The sequence below is a fragment of the Desmodus rotundus genome, chromosome X (assembly GCF_022682495.2).
Source record: "Desmodus rotundus isolate HL8 chromosome X, HLdesRot8A.1, whole genome shotgun sequence".
Lineage (NCBI taxonomy): Eukaryota > Metazoa > Chordata > Mammalia > Chiroptera > Phyllostomidae > Desmodus > Desmodus rotundus.
Window position 1 is genome coordinate 66,544,160 of NC_071400.1, and position 17,512 is coordinate 66,561,671.

Sequence of the window (17,512 nt, forward strand, 5' to 3'; positions counted from 1 at the left end):
GGACAAGACTGTTGTTTTTAGAGAGCTCCAGACTAGGGGTTCCCATACAAGTTTGGAATGGGGCTTCTTAGACTACATTATGACAGGTTCCTACAAAGAGATCAGGTGGTCCAGTTCAGGGTCAGCACAAATGTTTCTGTACAGGTTTAGATCTGTGTTCATATAGACAGTAGGATCAGGTATTCATATCCAGATTCAGTCAAAAGATTATTATTAATTGGGCCAAATCAGTCTAGCTGTTTTAACAAACAAACCTAGAATCTTAGGGGTTTAACAAATAAATATTCATGTCTTGCTGATACAAAACCCAGTGTGAGCCCTGGTTGGCGTGGCTCAGTGGATTGAGCACCAGTCTGCAAGCCAAATGGTCACCGGTTCAATTCCCAGTCAGGGCACATGCCTGGGTTGTGGGCCAGGTCCCCAGTTGGGGGTGCACAAGAGCCAACCACACATTAATATTTCTCTCCCTCTCTTCCTCCCTCCCTTCCCCTCTGTCTAAAAATAAATAAATAAAATCTTTAAACCCCCCCCCCACAAAATCCAATGTGAATATTTACTGCTGATTATTCATGGACCCAGGCAACTTCCATTTTGTGACTCTGCACTCCTCTTAGTTCTTGGAGCTCTCACTATTCAGCTGGTAGATGGGGAAAGAGAGAGAAGGAGGATTCCATGAGAGGCCTTTATGGGCCAGGCTTGGGAGTCATGTATGTCACTCTGCACACGTTCCATTGATCAGAACTCTGTCACATGTCCACATCTAATTGTAAGGGAGGCTGAAAAAGTGAGTGAGCTCAGGAAGAAAGGGAACAGGTTTGAAAAGCCTATAGCAATGCCTGCTACAGGATTCTGCAGATGCCACAGAGCTATGCTGTTTAATGTGATAGTCACTAGCCACATTCAGGACAGTGATTCCTGTAAAGGTGAGGGTAGGGCTTCTGGAACAAGGCTTGGGCAAGGGCTATCCAACAGAGTCGCACCAGGGCTTCTTATACAGCGTCAGAAGACAGTTTCCAAGAGGGCAAGGTTAGGAGTTCTTGTAAAGGATCAGGTCAGAGATTCCTGTAAACTAGTCAAATTAAGGATTTCTTTTGAAAGTCAGGGAAAGTTTTTCTGCAGAGTCTGGTTATATGTTCCAGTACTGTTATAGGCAAGGCTTCCTGTAGAGGGTCAGGACCATGGAGCCAACACAGGGTGAGGACAGGAAACCCTGTATAGTGTCTGGGCAGGGGGTCCTGTGCCAGGTGAGGTTGTAGGTGCCTGTATACGATGAGGTCCGTGCTTAAAGTAGAGGGTCAGGACAGGCACTGTACCACAGGTTCAGGAAAGGATTTTCCATGTAAGTTCAAGACCAAGGTTCATGTTGAGAGTTGGGTCGCAGGTTCCTGTGGACTCTATGACGTAGGGTGTGAGATAGGGATTGTTGTGCAGTGATGTCATGGGTCATTGTCAACGATGAAAACAAGGCTCCTGAACTCAATCAGGGTTCCTAAAGAGGTTGCAGATAGAGATTTCTGCAGACAGAGTCAGGTCAGTGGTTCAGAACTAGTTTTTATTGTGAGTGAAGTATTTCTGAATTGCTACTTAGAAGGCAGGGCTCCAGTACAGTGTGAGGACAGAGGTGTCCTGTCCAAGGTCAAGGCGGGATTCCTACAGAGAGATTGAGGCTCATGAAGAGGTTTAGGACAGGTGTTTTTATAAAGGGTGGTAGAGGTGCTTCCTTACAGTGTGGGTTCATAGATTCCTAACCAGGGTAAGGCAGAGGTTCCTGTGCCATGGCTGGACAGGGGTGCCTCCTGTACAAGGTAAGCACTGGCATTCCTGTCCAGGGTAAGGATGGATTTTCTGTTAATAATTAGAGACAGGGTTCCCTTAGAGTTCCAGCGCTAGGTTCCTGTGCTAAGCTTGGGCTGCCATTTTTATAGGGTTTGAGGACCAGGGTTCCTGAACAAGGTGGGTCCAAGCACATTTCCAGCAAAGGTTCTGAAAGGGGTTTCTGTTCAGTACACGGACAGGGGCTCCTACAGGGTGAGAGGGCTGGAGTTCTGTGGAGCAGCCAGGGCATTTCTGGACAATCCCTGTGATGAGCATGGACTACTGTGATTCTGCAGTGGGTTAGTGTGGTGACTAACTGAAGGGATGCTGTTCTGTTGAGGACAGCTGCTTACCCATATTATGTTGAGGATACATGGTCCCACAGTCTCCATCTCTGAGGCTCAAGTGGAGAAGCCATAAAGAGCAGCAGCCCCAAAGCAAGTCCAGATTTGAGCAAATCGGGGAGTGAAAGATTTTTAAAAGAGAGAGAAAAGCAGCCAAATAAATGTAAGTAAGAATCACTCTGGGGTGGTGCCCCCATCCTAAATCCACTCCTTAATCTCAATGTGGTCAGGGCAAGTTCTGAGCCTCACCTTTTCATTAATAAAATGAGTATGCATGTACTTTCTTTGGAGTATTTTTTTTCAGGTGTTCATGAACTAAAGCAACTGAGGCCTTCCAGCCACTGTTGACCACAGTGAGCACTCAGTAAATGGTACTGCTTGCTGTTAGGAGCCTCTGGGTAGTGTGGAGGCTAGGCCATGAAACCTGGCTCAGTCCTGTGCCACCAACTGTGTGGCCTTGGGAGAGCCATTTAACCTGTGTGGCTTAGGATATAACTTGACTCAGTGAAAGCACCTATGTGAGGGCTTGTTCAGTGGAAGAACAGAGTCCACTTTAGAGGGAGCAATTCACCCAGGTGAGCAGGTATATTGGGGAGGGAGTTGGCACCATGGGAAGTGCCCCAACCTCAGAAAAATTTCCCCTCAGAAGCTATTTTGTCCTTCTAATCTCTACATCTCCTCTACCATTTCCCACAGGGCTGTAGGCCAAGTGGGGCTCAGAGAGATAAGAGATGAGTGACAGGAAGACCTGTGGACAACCCCAAGGCCCTGGACTAGCCCTCTGACCTTCTTGCTGTCTACCATTCCAGCTTCACTCTTTCCTCCCATTCCTGTCTTAAACATGTCTTCTGTCCTTTGGAAGGGGGTCCCTAACTTACACCGACTGAAACTACACATATTGATACCTGCACAAATAAGTGTACAGAGAGCTGCTCACATTGTCAGCCACTCAGAGACACTGTGACATGGCACATGATATGTGATACACTCAAAGACACAGGCTTTCACATAAGTGCTGCCATTACCAGACCCTCAAAGACATCCTGACACATAGTACTTCATGGTCACACTGGTACATCCTCACACACCATCATACACAGTCATTGTCCAACATTCCAAAAATGTTTACTGATCAAATTCTGTGCCCAGTACACATGCTGTCACACCATTTCAAAACCACCCTGCATGGTGCGCAATCACACAAGCACAACCTCACACATTTTTTCAACACACCCTGTCATGCACATACTTTCATATCCTCTCATACAGTAACCTGTGCCCTGTTTCTCAGTTACCTGGTGTCATGCACACCGTCTCTCCAACCTCACCCCATGATCACCACCTCACAGAGCAGTCAGCCAGCCACTCATTGTCTCTCTCCATCATGTGTGGATACACATGCCATACAACCTGGATGCTGTCACACACGTTTTCACATACACTATTATAATTGCACATCATAACCCACTATTATGAAGGGTCACAAGTGCCAGGTCACACATGCTGTCTCACACAGCCTCACACCATCATCGAAGAATTGCAGACACTGCTACACACCCCACCTACCACGGCTCTTTATTTGGTCCCACACAGACTCACACTTCCAATTTCAGGACATTAGTGGTTTTATTTTACAAAAGCTTTGAGAGTCCAGAACAAAGAGTGTCTGGGGCCCAGAAGGTTGGATTGTATAGACTGCTGATGACAAGAGGAGAAAGACCCTACCCTTGCTCTGAGGCCATGCTCTGTGTCCTCATGAGCTGAGTGGCGCCACCACGGTGGTGGGGGTGGTGGGAGGCATGGGGCCTGTGGGGAAGGAGCCTGTAGGCGAACCCAACAGGGGCCCCGGAAAAGGCATGAGGTGACTAACAGGCCCTGACAACACCACAGGGCCCAGGCCTTGGTAGAGATGGGCAGTACCAGGTGGGCCCAATGTCAAGCCTGAGGCAACATCCCCACAATTCCCATTACCACCACCCCCAGCCACCACCATGAAGCCACCAGTTGGTCCTTCTGCTGCTCCTGTACCTCCCAGACTCGACCCCCGTTTCTTTTTCCCTTTTCCAGATGCCTTGCGGTTTCTAGTCTGAATACCATCCTTCCGCATGGTCAGTGGTCGGTTCACCTGACAAAAGGGAGGCCGTGAGTGTTTCCCAACTTCAGACTTTTTCCTCTTTGTCTCCACCAGGGATACTCTTTCCACCCCTCTCCTTAAGAATAGGGAACTGGGTCAAGGACTAGGAGAGCAGATCTCAGCTGTGGCTCAGATATTGTCCTAAGGAATCATGATCTTGTAAGGCCCTAAGCAGGGGAAAGGCTGGGAGAAGCCTCTAGCCAGAGGACTAGCTGATGGCTGAAGGGGAGGAGGAAGGAGATGAGAAATGGAGAAGAGAGAAGGGAGCAGGAAGGAATGGAAGGGAAGAAGGGGATGAAGGGGAAGGAGGAGGGAGGAGAATAACAGGGATAAGAAGGGAGTGAAGAATTGAGGGAAGGGGAGATAGGAAGAATACAGGAAGGGGAAAGAAGAAGGAAGAGAAGGTCAACGGATGGGGAGGAGAGGGGGGCGGATCCAAGAGGCAAGGCACACCTGGTGTAGCTTGTAGTAGAGGCCGCAGGCGTTGCACACAGGGTCCCCACTGGCATTTCTCCGCCACAGCGTTGTGGTGGTTGTCTGGCAGTTGGTGCACTGGGTACCTGCCCGTTTGCTGACAATCTGAGGGAAGCAAGAATGTGAGGATCAGGGCACTGGGGGGTGGAGGACGCAAAAGGTGAGGGTCAGGGTGAAGGCAGGGCTTCCTGTATGGGGTGTGGACCATGAGTTTGCTATGGGACAAAGATATGGACTCCTGTCCCAGGGCTTCCCATATTGTGTGGGGGACTACATCAGTAATTTTAACTTTGGTGGACATTGGAATCACCTGGGGAGTTAAAAACAATCCTGATGCCCAGGCAGCACCCCAGACCAACCAAACCAACACACCTAGGAGAGGGCCCCAAGGTGATCCCAGTGTGTAGCCAAGTGTGAAACCTGCTGTGGAGGGAGGGGACGGAATTCCTGCTTGCAGCCTGAGGGTAGGTTGAGGATAGACACTCCTGTGCAAAGCTGGGCTCCTGTATGGATGGGGAAGGGATGGGGGATTTGGGCTCTTGTAGAGTGTGAGGACAGGGATTCCCTGCACGGGGTGAGAACAGCAGTGCCTAGATAAGGGAAGGCAGGACTGGGGTCTTACCAGGCGCTTCTTGGGCCGAATGAGGGGCCTGTTTTGCCCATTCATCTTGTGATAGAGGCCACAGGCGTTGCACAGGTAGTGGCCTGTCCTGTCCCGCCGCCACAGTGGAGTGGCTGTTGCTCCACAGTTCACACATTCCCTGGCCTCTGGTGAGGTGGACAGAGGGGAAGAGGGAGCCAGGCTCAGCCCAAGTTTGCATTGGATGTGCCACCCCCCAACCTCAACCTCCCTGTCCCTTTTTGGGAACCTCACCACAGGTGGCCAGGGGCAGGGTTCCACGAAGCTTGGGGGAGGAATAGGCCGCTGGATTGAGGGGGCTTCCGGTGGGAGAAAAGAAGTTACTGGGAAAGTCAGGGCCTCCATAGGCACTGCTGGGGACAGGGATTGATGAAGGTAGTGCAGGCCCCAGTGTCAAGAGGTCTGGACTCAGTCGTTCTGTCTTTAAGGTCTCCAGGAAACTGCTGCTGCCTTTCCCATCAGGATCTTCTGGGGCCTGGGGAGGGGAGTCCTCACGGGTGGGGCACACAGTTGAGGGAGAGTAGAGGCCAGTCTTGCCATAGGCCCAGCTGGCGTAGGGTGAGCTCCCCGGGATCCCCTCCATACAGTTGAGCAATGGGTACACCTGAAAAACTGTTGCAGGAGTGGGTATGGGAAGGAAGAAAGAAGAAGACAGAACAGTCTAAAGCCATCCTGCTTTCAGGGTGAAGTGATGCCCAACAGCCCCAACATGGTGGCCAATTTTCCAACATTTCCATGGGTTGCCAGAACAGCTGCTGGCCATTGAGTGACTCGTGGATCCTGAGCTCCACTGGCCACTCTGGCAACTGCAGTAACCTATAGCCATTTCCAAATGGGTTTTGAGGACAACTGTTGCGCTTTGAAGCCCCATGGATCACTCAACAACTAGGGCCACCACCACCTACTTCCAACATTGCTTCCCAATGCGGCAGATTGAGGAGAATGGACATTCCCAAGTCTGGACTTACCCACAGAAAGTGGTCAGCCCAGCCGTGTGAAGGCTTCTGGCCATAGTCAAGATGACCTCTTTGTGGGATTCTGCCCTAACAAGGATCTCCATGGCAACCCCAACAGCATGGAACCAGTGCCAGGAAAGCCACCCAAAGGAGTTACCTGGGGAGTGTCTGTAGGCCTCAGCATCTCTATAGTAAGCCAGTGCAGCAGCTGTAGCTGAGGTGGTGCTTGGAGCAGTGGAGGAGGCTGCTGCATCCAAGCCCTCAGGCCCAGAGGGGAAGAAGACCCCCGACTCTGGTAGTGAGGACACCAGGGCAGGGTCCACAAACTGGGGCAGGGGCTCAGAGGTCCCCAGGGCCCCCAGGCCAGGGAACTCCATGGGGCCTCTGTGGTTTGACCTGTGAAGACAGGAAGGGTCCTCAGACATAGAAATTCTCCCCCTCTCCTCTACAGCCCCTCTTCCCTCCCTTCTCTCTCTTCCCACTCCATCCCTTCAATCTTTATATCCCTCCTTTCCCTCTCCCCAGGTCCCTTCTCCCCCTTCACCTCCTCTCTTTCCTCCCTTTCCACTCCTCCCTCATCTTTCTGTAGTCTTCCACTCTATCCTCACTCCCCATCCTCTTCTCCTTTCCCATTCTCTTCCTCATCTTGCCCCATTTGTTTTTCATCTCCTCTCTCCCTTTTCCTCTCCCTCCTATACCCCCTTCCCTTCCTTCCCCTCCTCTTCCTCCCTCCCTTTCCTTCTCTTCCTCCTCCTCCCTTTCTTCTCTTTCCTCCTCCCTCCCATCTCTTCTTTTCCCTTCTCTCACTCAACTTCCCTTCTTCCTCCTCTCCTCTTTCCCTTCTTCCTTCTCTTTCCACTCCTCCTTCTTCCTCCTCTCCTTCCCCCCTCTTATTCCACTCTTCCTTTCCCTTGCCCCCTCATCCTCTCTCCCTGTCCCCTTCTCTTCTCTTCTGCTGTCTCTTCCTTCTTCTCTCCCCTCCTCCACCTCAGCCACCTTCTCTCCCTCTTTCCATTTCTACATCTCCTCCACTCCTCTTTCCTCCCCTCTTTTTTTCTCATCCCCTCCTGTCCTTTCCCCTATCCTCCTTTCTTGTCCCCTCCTTTTTCTTTATCCTTCTCCTCTCCCTCTTTGCTCATCTCTTTCTCCCTCTCCTCATTTTCTCCTCCCCTCCTCCTCTGCTTCCTCTTCTCCCTCTGCCCCCATTTTCCCTCCCCTCCCCATCTAGAGGAGTCTGGGTGGGGTGGGGTGGGCTGGGGTGAAGAATCAGAGTTCCATGAACCCCGTGGTCACCCCCTGGGACCTTGGGGCTCACCCTCTTGTGATCCCCAATTTCATCCCTATCTACTGCATCTTGCCTTCTGACTTTCTCAGAAACCCCAAGGTTTCCGGCTTGACTCCTCCTCCCCCACCTCAGTTGGGTCTGCAGATAGAGTTCCTCCCTGTTCCATGGGGGGGGGGGTCAGTATCCCCCACTGCTTATCTCTGCCATCCCCACCCAACTTTTGAAATCACCCAAAGGCCTCTGGCTTCCTCTGAGAAGGGGGCAGGTGGGAGGTGTTCCCTTTACCATTACCCACTCCCCTGGGGAGGCTGGCCATAGTTCTGCTTTCTGTCTCCTTCAGTCCCAACCATCCCTAGGCCTCAGTTTCCCCATTGGCCAGATAGGAGGTAGCGATGGAGCCAAGCTAAGACCTGTGAGATGGTGGCTTGGTCTATGCCCCTTTGCCCTTCTTCCTTGTATGTATCTCTGTCTCCTTGGGTCTCTTTTTCTCTGACACTGTGTTTTCTCAAGTCTGGCTCTCTGCATTTCTTTCTATGTCTCTATGCTACCATAGTATATATTGCTCTCTATTTCTGTGCTTTTACAAATGTCCAATGTTTTTCCTCTTCCTTTCTCTGTCTTTCCATGTCTCTATCTCTGTGATTGTTTCTCTCCATCTGTCTTTATCTTTTTTTGTTTCTCCTTCCGCACTCATATCTATATCTCTTCCACTCTGTCTTTCTGCTTGTTTGTCTCTCTCTCTCTCTCTCTCGGCCCTATGGCCTTATTTCCATATTTGTTTTACTATCCCCATATCCCTGACCACACCCCATTGCACACAGTCCCAAATGAGAATCTAGGAAACCTACCCCTACCCTGTGAGCCTGAAGACCTCAGTTTCCCTCTCTGTAGGATGGAGTGATAGACATAGAATTGAAGGGCATCTTCAAATCCCCTGCCTATGTAACTCATTGTGTAGACAGGCTAAGGGTTAGGCCCAAGGCTGGGGGTTATGCTGGGAAAGAGATGGCCTGTGGATGTGTCCACAACCAACCTAGGCCTCAGGGTCCCTCCCCAGGGAGGGTGTCTTGCCTCCTCATCTCAGCCTCCTTCTCATTCCTGTCTATCTCTCCATGATTCTATTTGAGTCTCTCTCCTTCTGTCTCGATTTCTCTCTCTGTGTTCTTGTCTCACTCTTTGTTTCTGTTCCTGGGCCTGCTCTCCTGCTCTCTCTCTCTCTCTCTCTCTCTCTCTCTCTCTCTCTCTCTCTTATTGTTTCCGAGTCTCTCTGTTTCTCCTTTCTCCTTCTGCATGTCTCTTGTTCTTTTTTTCTCTATTTCTTTTCCTCCCTATCTTTCTCTTTGTTTCTCCCTCCCTTCTCTCTGTCTCTCCATGTGTCTCCTGTGTTTTGTCTCTGTTACCACTGTCCCTTTATCCCCTTATCCTCATCTCACTTCCCATAGTCTCCCTCCAGAAACCCCCTGCCCCCTGCACCTGACACCTTGGCGGGTCCAGGACTGCCCACCCCTCTCATGGCAGGGACCCAGCCCCCCCCCCCACCCAGTTATCACTCTCCAGACAGAGATAAAGTTTATCTCGAGGCTGGGGGATATGAAAGCTCCTTATCAGCTGCCCCACTAGAGTAAGTGCTGCCCCAACTGGCAGCAGGCAGCAGGCCGGCACCCTCAACTCTCCCTCGGCCCAGCCCCTCGCCCAGCCCCTCACCCCAGGTAATGAATGTCCCCATTCCAGCCCTCAAGGGAGGGTCCCCTCAGGACTAAAGGGAGCAGAGATGGGGTCTGAGGGCAGATGCGTCTTGGGAGGGTTTGAGGGTCAGATAGAGGTTTGGGGTATAACTATGAGGTTTTGGAAAGCCAATACGGGGTTTGAAGAGTGAGACAACCTTGAACGATCACATTTTAGGATCAGAAATAGGTTGTGAAAGCAGAAACCAGGTTGGGGGTCAGGTGTAAAGTTTGAGAGTGAAAGACAAAGTTGAGAAGTTGGAGGTGTAGTTTGGGGGTCAGAGATGGATTCTGAGGGCCATGGAAAAGTATAGGGGTCCAAGGGTTTTACTGGAGCAGAGATAAAGTTTAGGGGTCACAGATGGGTTTGGAGTGGCAGAAATGTGTCTGATGATTAGAGATGGGTTATAGGAGCACAAGAGCAGTTTTAGAACTGAGATAGAATTGGAGTAGAGAAAGATTTTGGGCCACAGAGGAGATCTGATGGACAGAGGCATTTTGGAGCTAAGATGGGGTTTAGGGAAGACAGAAAAAAGGGTTCATGTGACAGAGCAGATTTGGAGGAGTAGATTTGGTGTTTGGGGTGGCAAAGATATTTTGATGCATAGGTAAGGGGTTGGGGAAAAGAAATGGTTTTGGGGGATCAGAGAGAAGTCACAGGGAACAAATACAAGGTTTGAGGCAGAGGTGGGAGTACGAGGATGGAGCTAGGGTTTGGCTGGCCAGAGATAGATCGGCAGGTCAAAGGAAGAAATTAGGGCAGAGGCAAAGATGTTGAGCAGACAGAGCTTGGGGAGCTGAAATAGTTAGGGAAGGAGAATAAGTTTTGGGGGAGAATTTGGAGGCAGAGACAAGTTCAGGTGAGTGAAAACCAGATTTAGGGCAGAAATAGGATTTTGAGGATAAAGGCATGTTTTAGGGGGCAGAGATGAGGTACAGGGACAGTTAAGGGATTGGGGAACATAGATATTTTGAAAGGTATAGATGAGAGTCAGGGCAGAGAGAAGGGGTAGGGAGATAGGTTTGGGGTAGGAGTGGAGGTTGTAAAGACAAAGGTAGTCTGAAGAAGCTGTCAAGGGATTCAGGGGCAGTAGACACTTTGGGGGCCAATGGTAGGTTGGGGAAACTGAAGCAGGCTGGAGGAGTAGCCTGAGGTAAGGGGCAGCAGGCCCAGAGTCTGCCTTGCTGGGGACTTTTGGGGGGCTGAGACTGACCTGGACTGGTTGGTGCAGAGGGTTCAGCTGCTTTGGGGATGTGGCGAGCTCAGTGTGATCCTAGGGGATGTCCTGGCTGGCCTTGGTGTTTGAGGCTCCCTTCCTCCTTCCCTCCCACCCTCCCTCCCCTCTCCTTCCCTCCTCCCCAGGGAGTGGCTGGTACACCAGTGGGTGGGGCAGACCAGGGGAGGGGGTGGGTCCCCTGCTGGTGGGGCACCTCCTGGGCAGTAGGGATCTTCCTCCACCCCACCTGCCCACCCCATGGATTCTCAGACCCTATTTGACTTTGGTGCCCATGGACTTCAGTGTCCAACCAAACAATATGGGCTGAGTGCAAGATAAAACAAAAATAGCAGATATGGTCTCATGAATCTGCTGGGCTTTTTGATGAGTGTCTGTAAAGGCCCTACTGTGTGTTGGGCCAAGTGAGGGCTGGGCACTTATGTATGTGAGTCTTCCTACTCATAGGAAAAGGAGGGATGTGACTACCCATTTTGCAGACAAAAAGCATGAGGCTCAGAGAGGTTCAGTGGGATTTGAGCCAGAACCCTTGGGACATCATGACGACCCAGGCCCAGCTGCCCAGGGGCCAGACCAGGGCTGGTGGGAGTCAGGGGCACACTCACTCAGCGCCCCACTGGGGCTTACGCCAGCTCTGGCCTGCCCTGGGGCAGCAGATAAGTCTTATCAGATGGAGGCCACAGTGGCTGTTGGCTCCGCGGTAACAGGCTGTCTTGGGATGGGGGGCAGGGCTGGGGGGCACCCAGGGACAGTGGCCTCAACTTCTTGCCCGCCATGCTTTTTCCGGAGGCGGGAAATAGGTGGGACCAGGGGTTGGTTCCTATGCGGGTCCTTGAGGAGTGGGATAGGGTAGAGGAAGGGAAGGAAAATTGAAGGATTAAAGAAGAGCAAGACAGCAACAGAGAGAGATGGAAATCTGGAGACACAAAGAGATAAACAGAGAAAAATACAGAGCTGGAAGGAGGAAGAGGGCACAGAAAGAAAGGAGAGACTGAGAGAGGGGGGTAGAGGCATAGAGAGAGCCAGAGACAATTAAAGAGATAGATAGGCAAAGAGAAGGAGAGACAGACAGAAGGGACAGATAAAACATGAAAATGATAGAGGCCAACAACACAGGTGGAGACAAAGCTGATGTTGTAGAGAGGGGGACAGAGACAGAGGGTTTGAGAGGAAGTCCATGAGATCGCACGTGGCTGCCTGGGTACACCCTGGGCAGGTGGTACTGGGGTTGGTGGCACAAGGGAATGTAGATTGATGTGGACCCATGGGGCTTGTGGTTCTGCCCTCAACCTGCTGAGAAGGACCCTCAGAGAGTCCCTGGGCCTCTGCACCTCAGTCCCCACCTTCCTGCCCTGTCCTGACTCCCCCAAATAGTAACAACTGTGACAACAACCAGTGTCTCATGCTATCATACACTCATGCCTGGCCTTTTTTGAGCACTTTAACCACATGAAATCATTGGACACATGCACACAGTACATAAAGTAGGTGTCCAACTTGGATCCCCATGGGGAAGAGGGTAAGACCACACTGTCATGGCCCCAGAACTCCATGGGACAGGGTGCTCTGCAGACTATCCACTCTACATATGGGGAGACTGAGACTCACTGAGGGGAGAGGGCAAGGAAGGAGCCCTGAGTCAGTGGGGTCTGCTTACCTATGGCCCACGCCAGAGGGAGTTCCCCATCCTCATCTTTTCTGTCTGGCCTCAGTGTCATCACATGCAAAATGGGGGTTTTGAGGAGGAAAGAGAGCAAAGCCATGACTTGGAATTTATTGAGCTATTGTTATGTGCCACGCCCATGCTGAGCCCTCATTGGTAAGAACGAGGGAGAAAGACCCCAATGACTTAAGCGAAGATGATTTCAGGACAGGCACTGTGGAGCCAGCCCACTCTCATTTATAGACCACCCTACCACCAAGTCACTGTATGGCCTTGGGCGAGTTGCTATCTGGTCTGGACCTCAGTTCCTCATTTGTAAAGATCAGGTAATAATAGTGGCTGCTCCATAGGGTGATGGGGCCACTAAACGATATTTAATCCATTAAGTGATTTTAACTCAGTTGAATCTGATATCTTAATAACTGTTAAGTATACTTATTTGTTAATTGAGTACCTACATATATGAGGGATAGTACTTGGACCTTTTTCCCTAGAACTAGTATTAATTCCAATACTGATGCTAATAATATTCTGACACCAATACCAATTCCAATTACTAATCCTAATATTAATTCTAATGTTGATATTAGCACTAATACTAATTTTAATAATGATAGCAATACTAATGCTAATTCCAATCTAACGGCAATGCTATTGTTAGTACTAATACTATTTCTGAAACTAATAACTGTTGTTCATCCTAACCCTATCAACAGCAATAATGATAATAATACTGGTTCTGATACTGATACTTTTCTTAGTACTAATATAATAACAACAGCAACAGTGCTTGCCAAGCCACCCCAGGCATTGTGGTAAGTGCTCTTCATGTATAATTTTATCCCATTCTCACCAGGTCCTCTCAGTGTAACTGCATATAATTGCCCCCATCTTCCAGAGTGGGAGTAGGCATAGAGAAATGAAGATGTTCATCCAAGGCCCTGGGTTCTTGTCTCAGCTCTGACACTGATTTGCTATATGATTCCTGGGCAAGACATCCTCTAAGCCCAGTTCCTTCACCTGTGAAATGGGTACAATCATAGAGCCCACATCAAATGTTGTTGAGATGCCACTCAACACAGGGTCTGCCTGGCACACCACGAACAGTGAGCTCTGTTAAGGTAACTCTCTTCATTGTTATTATTAGTAGAAAACAGCAGTTGCAGTGTAGGGGGAGAGGTAGGGAAATCTGTCCTCCTGAGGAAGGGTAGGCTGGAGGCATGTCTCACACAAGGGTTTGGCCGCCAGACTCATGGCCCATTTCTTCATAACTGGAGGGAGAAAGGGCTCAGGAAGGGAAGTGAAGGGTGGGGACTGGGGGCCTCAGAGCCCTGTCTCCATCAAGAGCTAGAAACCCTAAGGCTCTGAGGCCAAGCCCTATTCCCTCCCCCATCCCGTGGAGGGGGCACAGGCCCAGAAGTCTGCGGCTACAGTTCAGCCAGCAGGGAGGCAGCTGGGAGTGGGCAGATAAGGGAATCAGTGAGGCCAGGCTAGGCTTTGGGGGAGACCCACGAGGGCGGGAGGTGGGGGTGAGGGTGGGGGTGGAGTGTCCTAGCCAAGCATCCTCTGTCATACCTCCATTTGAGACTCAGCCCTATCGTCCTCTGTTTCCTGAAGTCTTCCCTGACTGGTTCCCTCCCTCCTGGCATCTTCTAGGATTCTAGAGCTCGGTGCCAGCCCATGGCATTTGGACTATTTATGCTTCTTCCAGAGTGTGGAGTCTACCAGGATGGGGACAGAAACCTGTCTTATTTACTTCAGATCGTTTTAAAAAGAAATATTACGCATACACTTAAAGTCCTTGCACCACTTCCATCTCCCTTTTTCCTTTCAGTGCCTTGAGTTTGGTGTTTATCTTCCTTGTGACTATTTTTTATAAACCCTTTTTTAGATTTTATTTTATATTTTAGAGAGAGGGGAAGGAAGAGAGAAAGGGAGGGAGCAAAATATTGATGTCCAAGACAAACATAGATTGGTTGCCTCTCACATGACCCCCACTACTAGGGACCTGGCCCACAACCCAGGCATGTGCCCTGACTGAGAATCAAACCTGAGACCTTTTGGTTTGTAGGCCGGCACTCAGTCCACTGAGCTACACCAGCCAGGGCCCTCATGACTATTTTTATTCTAATTGGTACATATGTATGTACCCCTAAACAACATAGGATACTGGAGATTTGGGGCCTGTTTTTGAATTTGATATAAATGGAATCATAGCGTATACACTTCTTTTGCTCAGCGTGATGTCTGTATATCCATCCAGATTGTTGTGTGTGTCAATAGTTCACTGTGTTTTATTAAGATGTAATTCACATACCGTAAAATTCACCCTTTTAAAGATTTCAGTGATTAGGCTATTCACATGGTTGTGCAATTATCAACACTATCTAACTCTAGAATGTTTTCATCACCCCCAAAAGAAGCCCTGTACCCATTAGTAGTTATTTACCATTGTATTTCTACTTCCCCCAAGCCCCTGGTAACCACTAATTTAATTTCCGTCTCATGGATTTGCCTGTTTCAGATATTTCATATAAATGGAATCATACAGTATGAGGAATAAAATTGCGGGGCCTTATGGTAATTCTGTTTAACTTTTCGAGGAACTGCAAAAGTATTCTCCACAACAGTGGTATGAGGATTCCAATTTATTCACATCCTTTCCAACACTTGATATTGTCCAGCTTTTTGATTCTAGCCATCTTTTTGGGTGTAATGTGGTTTTGATTTGCATTTTCCTAATGACTTATGATGTTGAGCATTTTTTCTTGTGTTTATTGACCGTTTGCACATCTTCTTTAGAGAAATGTCTATTCAAATTCCTTGCCCATTTTTAATTGGGTTACTTGTCTTTTTATTGTTGAGATGTAAGTGTTCTTCATATATTCTGGATACTAGACTATTATAGATAGGTGATTTGCAAATACTTTTTCCTATTTGGAGATTGTCTTTTCATTTTCTTGAGAGTGTCTTTTGAAGCACAAAAGGTTTTAATTTTGGTAAAGTCCAATTTATCTATTTTTTCTTTGGTTGCTTATGCTTTAGATGTCATATGTCATATCTAAGAAACCATTGCCTAATGCGAGGTCATGAAGATTTGCTCCTATGTTTTCTTTTACTAGTTTTAGCTGTTACATTTAGGTCTTCAGTTCATTTTGAGTTGATTTTTGTATCTGCTCTGAGGTGGGTCCAACTTCATTTTTGCATATGGATGTTCAGCTGCTCCAACAGCACCTCTTCAAGAGACTCTTTGTTATCCATTGGCTTGTCTTGACACACTTAGGAAAAATCGATTGCCCATAATGTATTATTTCTGGATTCGATTCCACTGATCTATATATCTATTTTTATGCTAGTACCACACACTCTTGATTACTGTAGCTATGTAGTAAGTTTTTAAATTGGGAAGTGCAAGTCCTTCAACTATGTTTTTCTTTTTCAAGACTGTTGTAACCATTCTGGGTCCCTAGCATTTCCACATGAATTTTAGGATCAGTTTGTAGGTTTTCTGCAAAGAAGCAAGATGGGATTCTGATAGGGATTGCATAAAATCTGTAGATCAGTTTAGGTAGTATTGCCATCTTAACACTATAAAGTCTTTTATCTGTAAACATGTGATGTCTTTCCATTTATGTAGGTCTCCTTTTATTTCTATCAACAATGTTTTACAGTTTTCAGTGTACAAGTCTTGCCCACATTTTGTTAAATTTATTACTAAGTATTTTATTGTTTTTGATGCTATGGTAACTGAAATTGTTTTCTTAATTTCATTTTTGGATTGTTCACTGTTGATACATAAAAATATGATTAATTTTGTGTAATCTTATATCCTGTAACTTTGCTGAGCTCCTGTGTGTGTGTGTATAATGGTTTTGTTGTGGGTTACTTAAGATTTTCTGAGTAAAAATTCATGTCATCTGCAAATACAGATAGTTTAGCTTCTTTTTTTCAATATGAATGCCTTTTATCTCTTTTCTTACCTAATTGTCTTGACTAGAACCTCCAGTAAATGTTGAATAGAAGTGATGAGAGGAGATATCCTTGATTTGTTCCTGATCTTCAGGAGAAAGTTTTATGTATTTCACCATTAAGTATGATGTTAGCTGTAGGTTTTTTGTAAATGCCCTTTATTAGGTTGAGGAAGTTCTCTTCTATTCCTAGTTTGTTGAGTGTTTTTATCATGAAGGGATGCTGAATTTTGTCCAATGCCTTTTTCTTCATCTATGAAATTATGTACTTTTTATACTTAATTAATCTGGTGTATTGCATTGATTGATTTCATACATTGAACCAATCTTGTCTTCCTGAGATAGATCCCACTTGGTTATGTTATATTATATATATATTATATGTATAATGTTGTATAACCTTTTTGTATATTGCTGAATTCTATTTACTAATATTTTATAGAAGATTTTTGCATTTATATTCTTGAGATACTGATCTGTAGTTTTCTTGTCTTGTTATGTTTTTGTCTGGTTTTGATATAAGGTTAAAGCTAGGCTCATAAATTTATTTCCTTTTATTACTGAGTTAGTAGTCCATGGAATGGAGATACCATGATTTGTTTAACCATTCATCTGCTGATGGACATTTGCATTGTTTCTAGTTTTTTTTCCCTATTAGAGCAAATTTGTAATTTACAAACTCATATTCTTCTTTCTGAAAACAAACATGTGAAAGAATTTCTCCAGGGGCAAGGGATATTAGTCCATCTACCCATCCATCTACCCACCTATCTATCCATCCACCCACCCACCCATCTAACCATTCATTCATCCACCATTCTGCTGCCCTTCTTCCCTCTCTCCCCTCCCTCCCTCTCTCCCTCTGTCTCTCCTCGCTCCCTTCCTTCTTTTCGTCAATAAATCATATATCTCCAGGCATATAACATCTGGATCCAAAGCAAGGTATCTTTTAAAAATAGACTGCAGCTTTTGGCAAAGCCTTTCACATACTAAAATACATCCATACATAGTCTCTCTTCCCAGCATTTTTGGGGCTCCCTGGGGGTTCACTTATGGGACCTGGATGAATTACCATCTGAGTAAGGACTGTTTAGAGACCAGAGTACACAAGACTAGGGACTCCCTTGCCTCAAGAGACTCTCATACATGCTCCTTTATCTATCATGCATTCATTATGCATTCATTCAGGGAGCTGTATTCTTCCATTCCCTCTATACCTACACCATTTGCTGGTTCCTCCCCTTTTTTCAGAACTGTAAATATGTTTGGGCCTC

The 17,512-nt window shown here is 47.6% G+C and overlaps 1 protein-coding gene across 1 annotated transcript; it reads right to left on the bottom strand.

Moving 5' to 3' along the window:
* Window positions 1-3,766: 3,766 nt before the first annotated feature.
* GATA1 (GATA binding protein 1) lies at window positions 3,767-10,702 on the bottom strand. Its single transcript, XM_024580118.3, has 6 exons — window positions 10,587-10,702; window positions 6,521-6,759; window positions 5,642-6,019; window positions 5,390-5,535; window positions 4,747-4,872; window positions 3,767-4,284 (listed from the first exon to the last, which is right to left on the bottom strand). The coding sequence occupies exons 2-6, from the start codon at window positions 6,738-6,740 to the stop codon at window positions 3,913-3,915; spliced, it is 1,242 nt and encodes a 413-aa protein (XP_024435886.2). The 5' UTR covers window positions 6,741-6,759; window positions 10,587-10,702; the 3' UTR covers window positions 3,767-3,912.
* Between the last annotated feature and the right edge of the window lie 6,810 nt (window positions 10,703-17,512).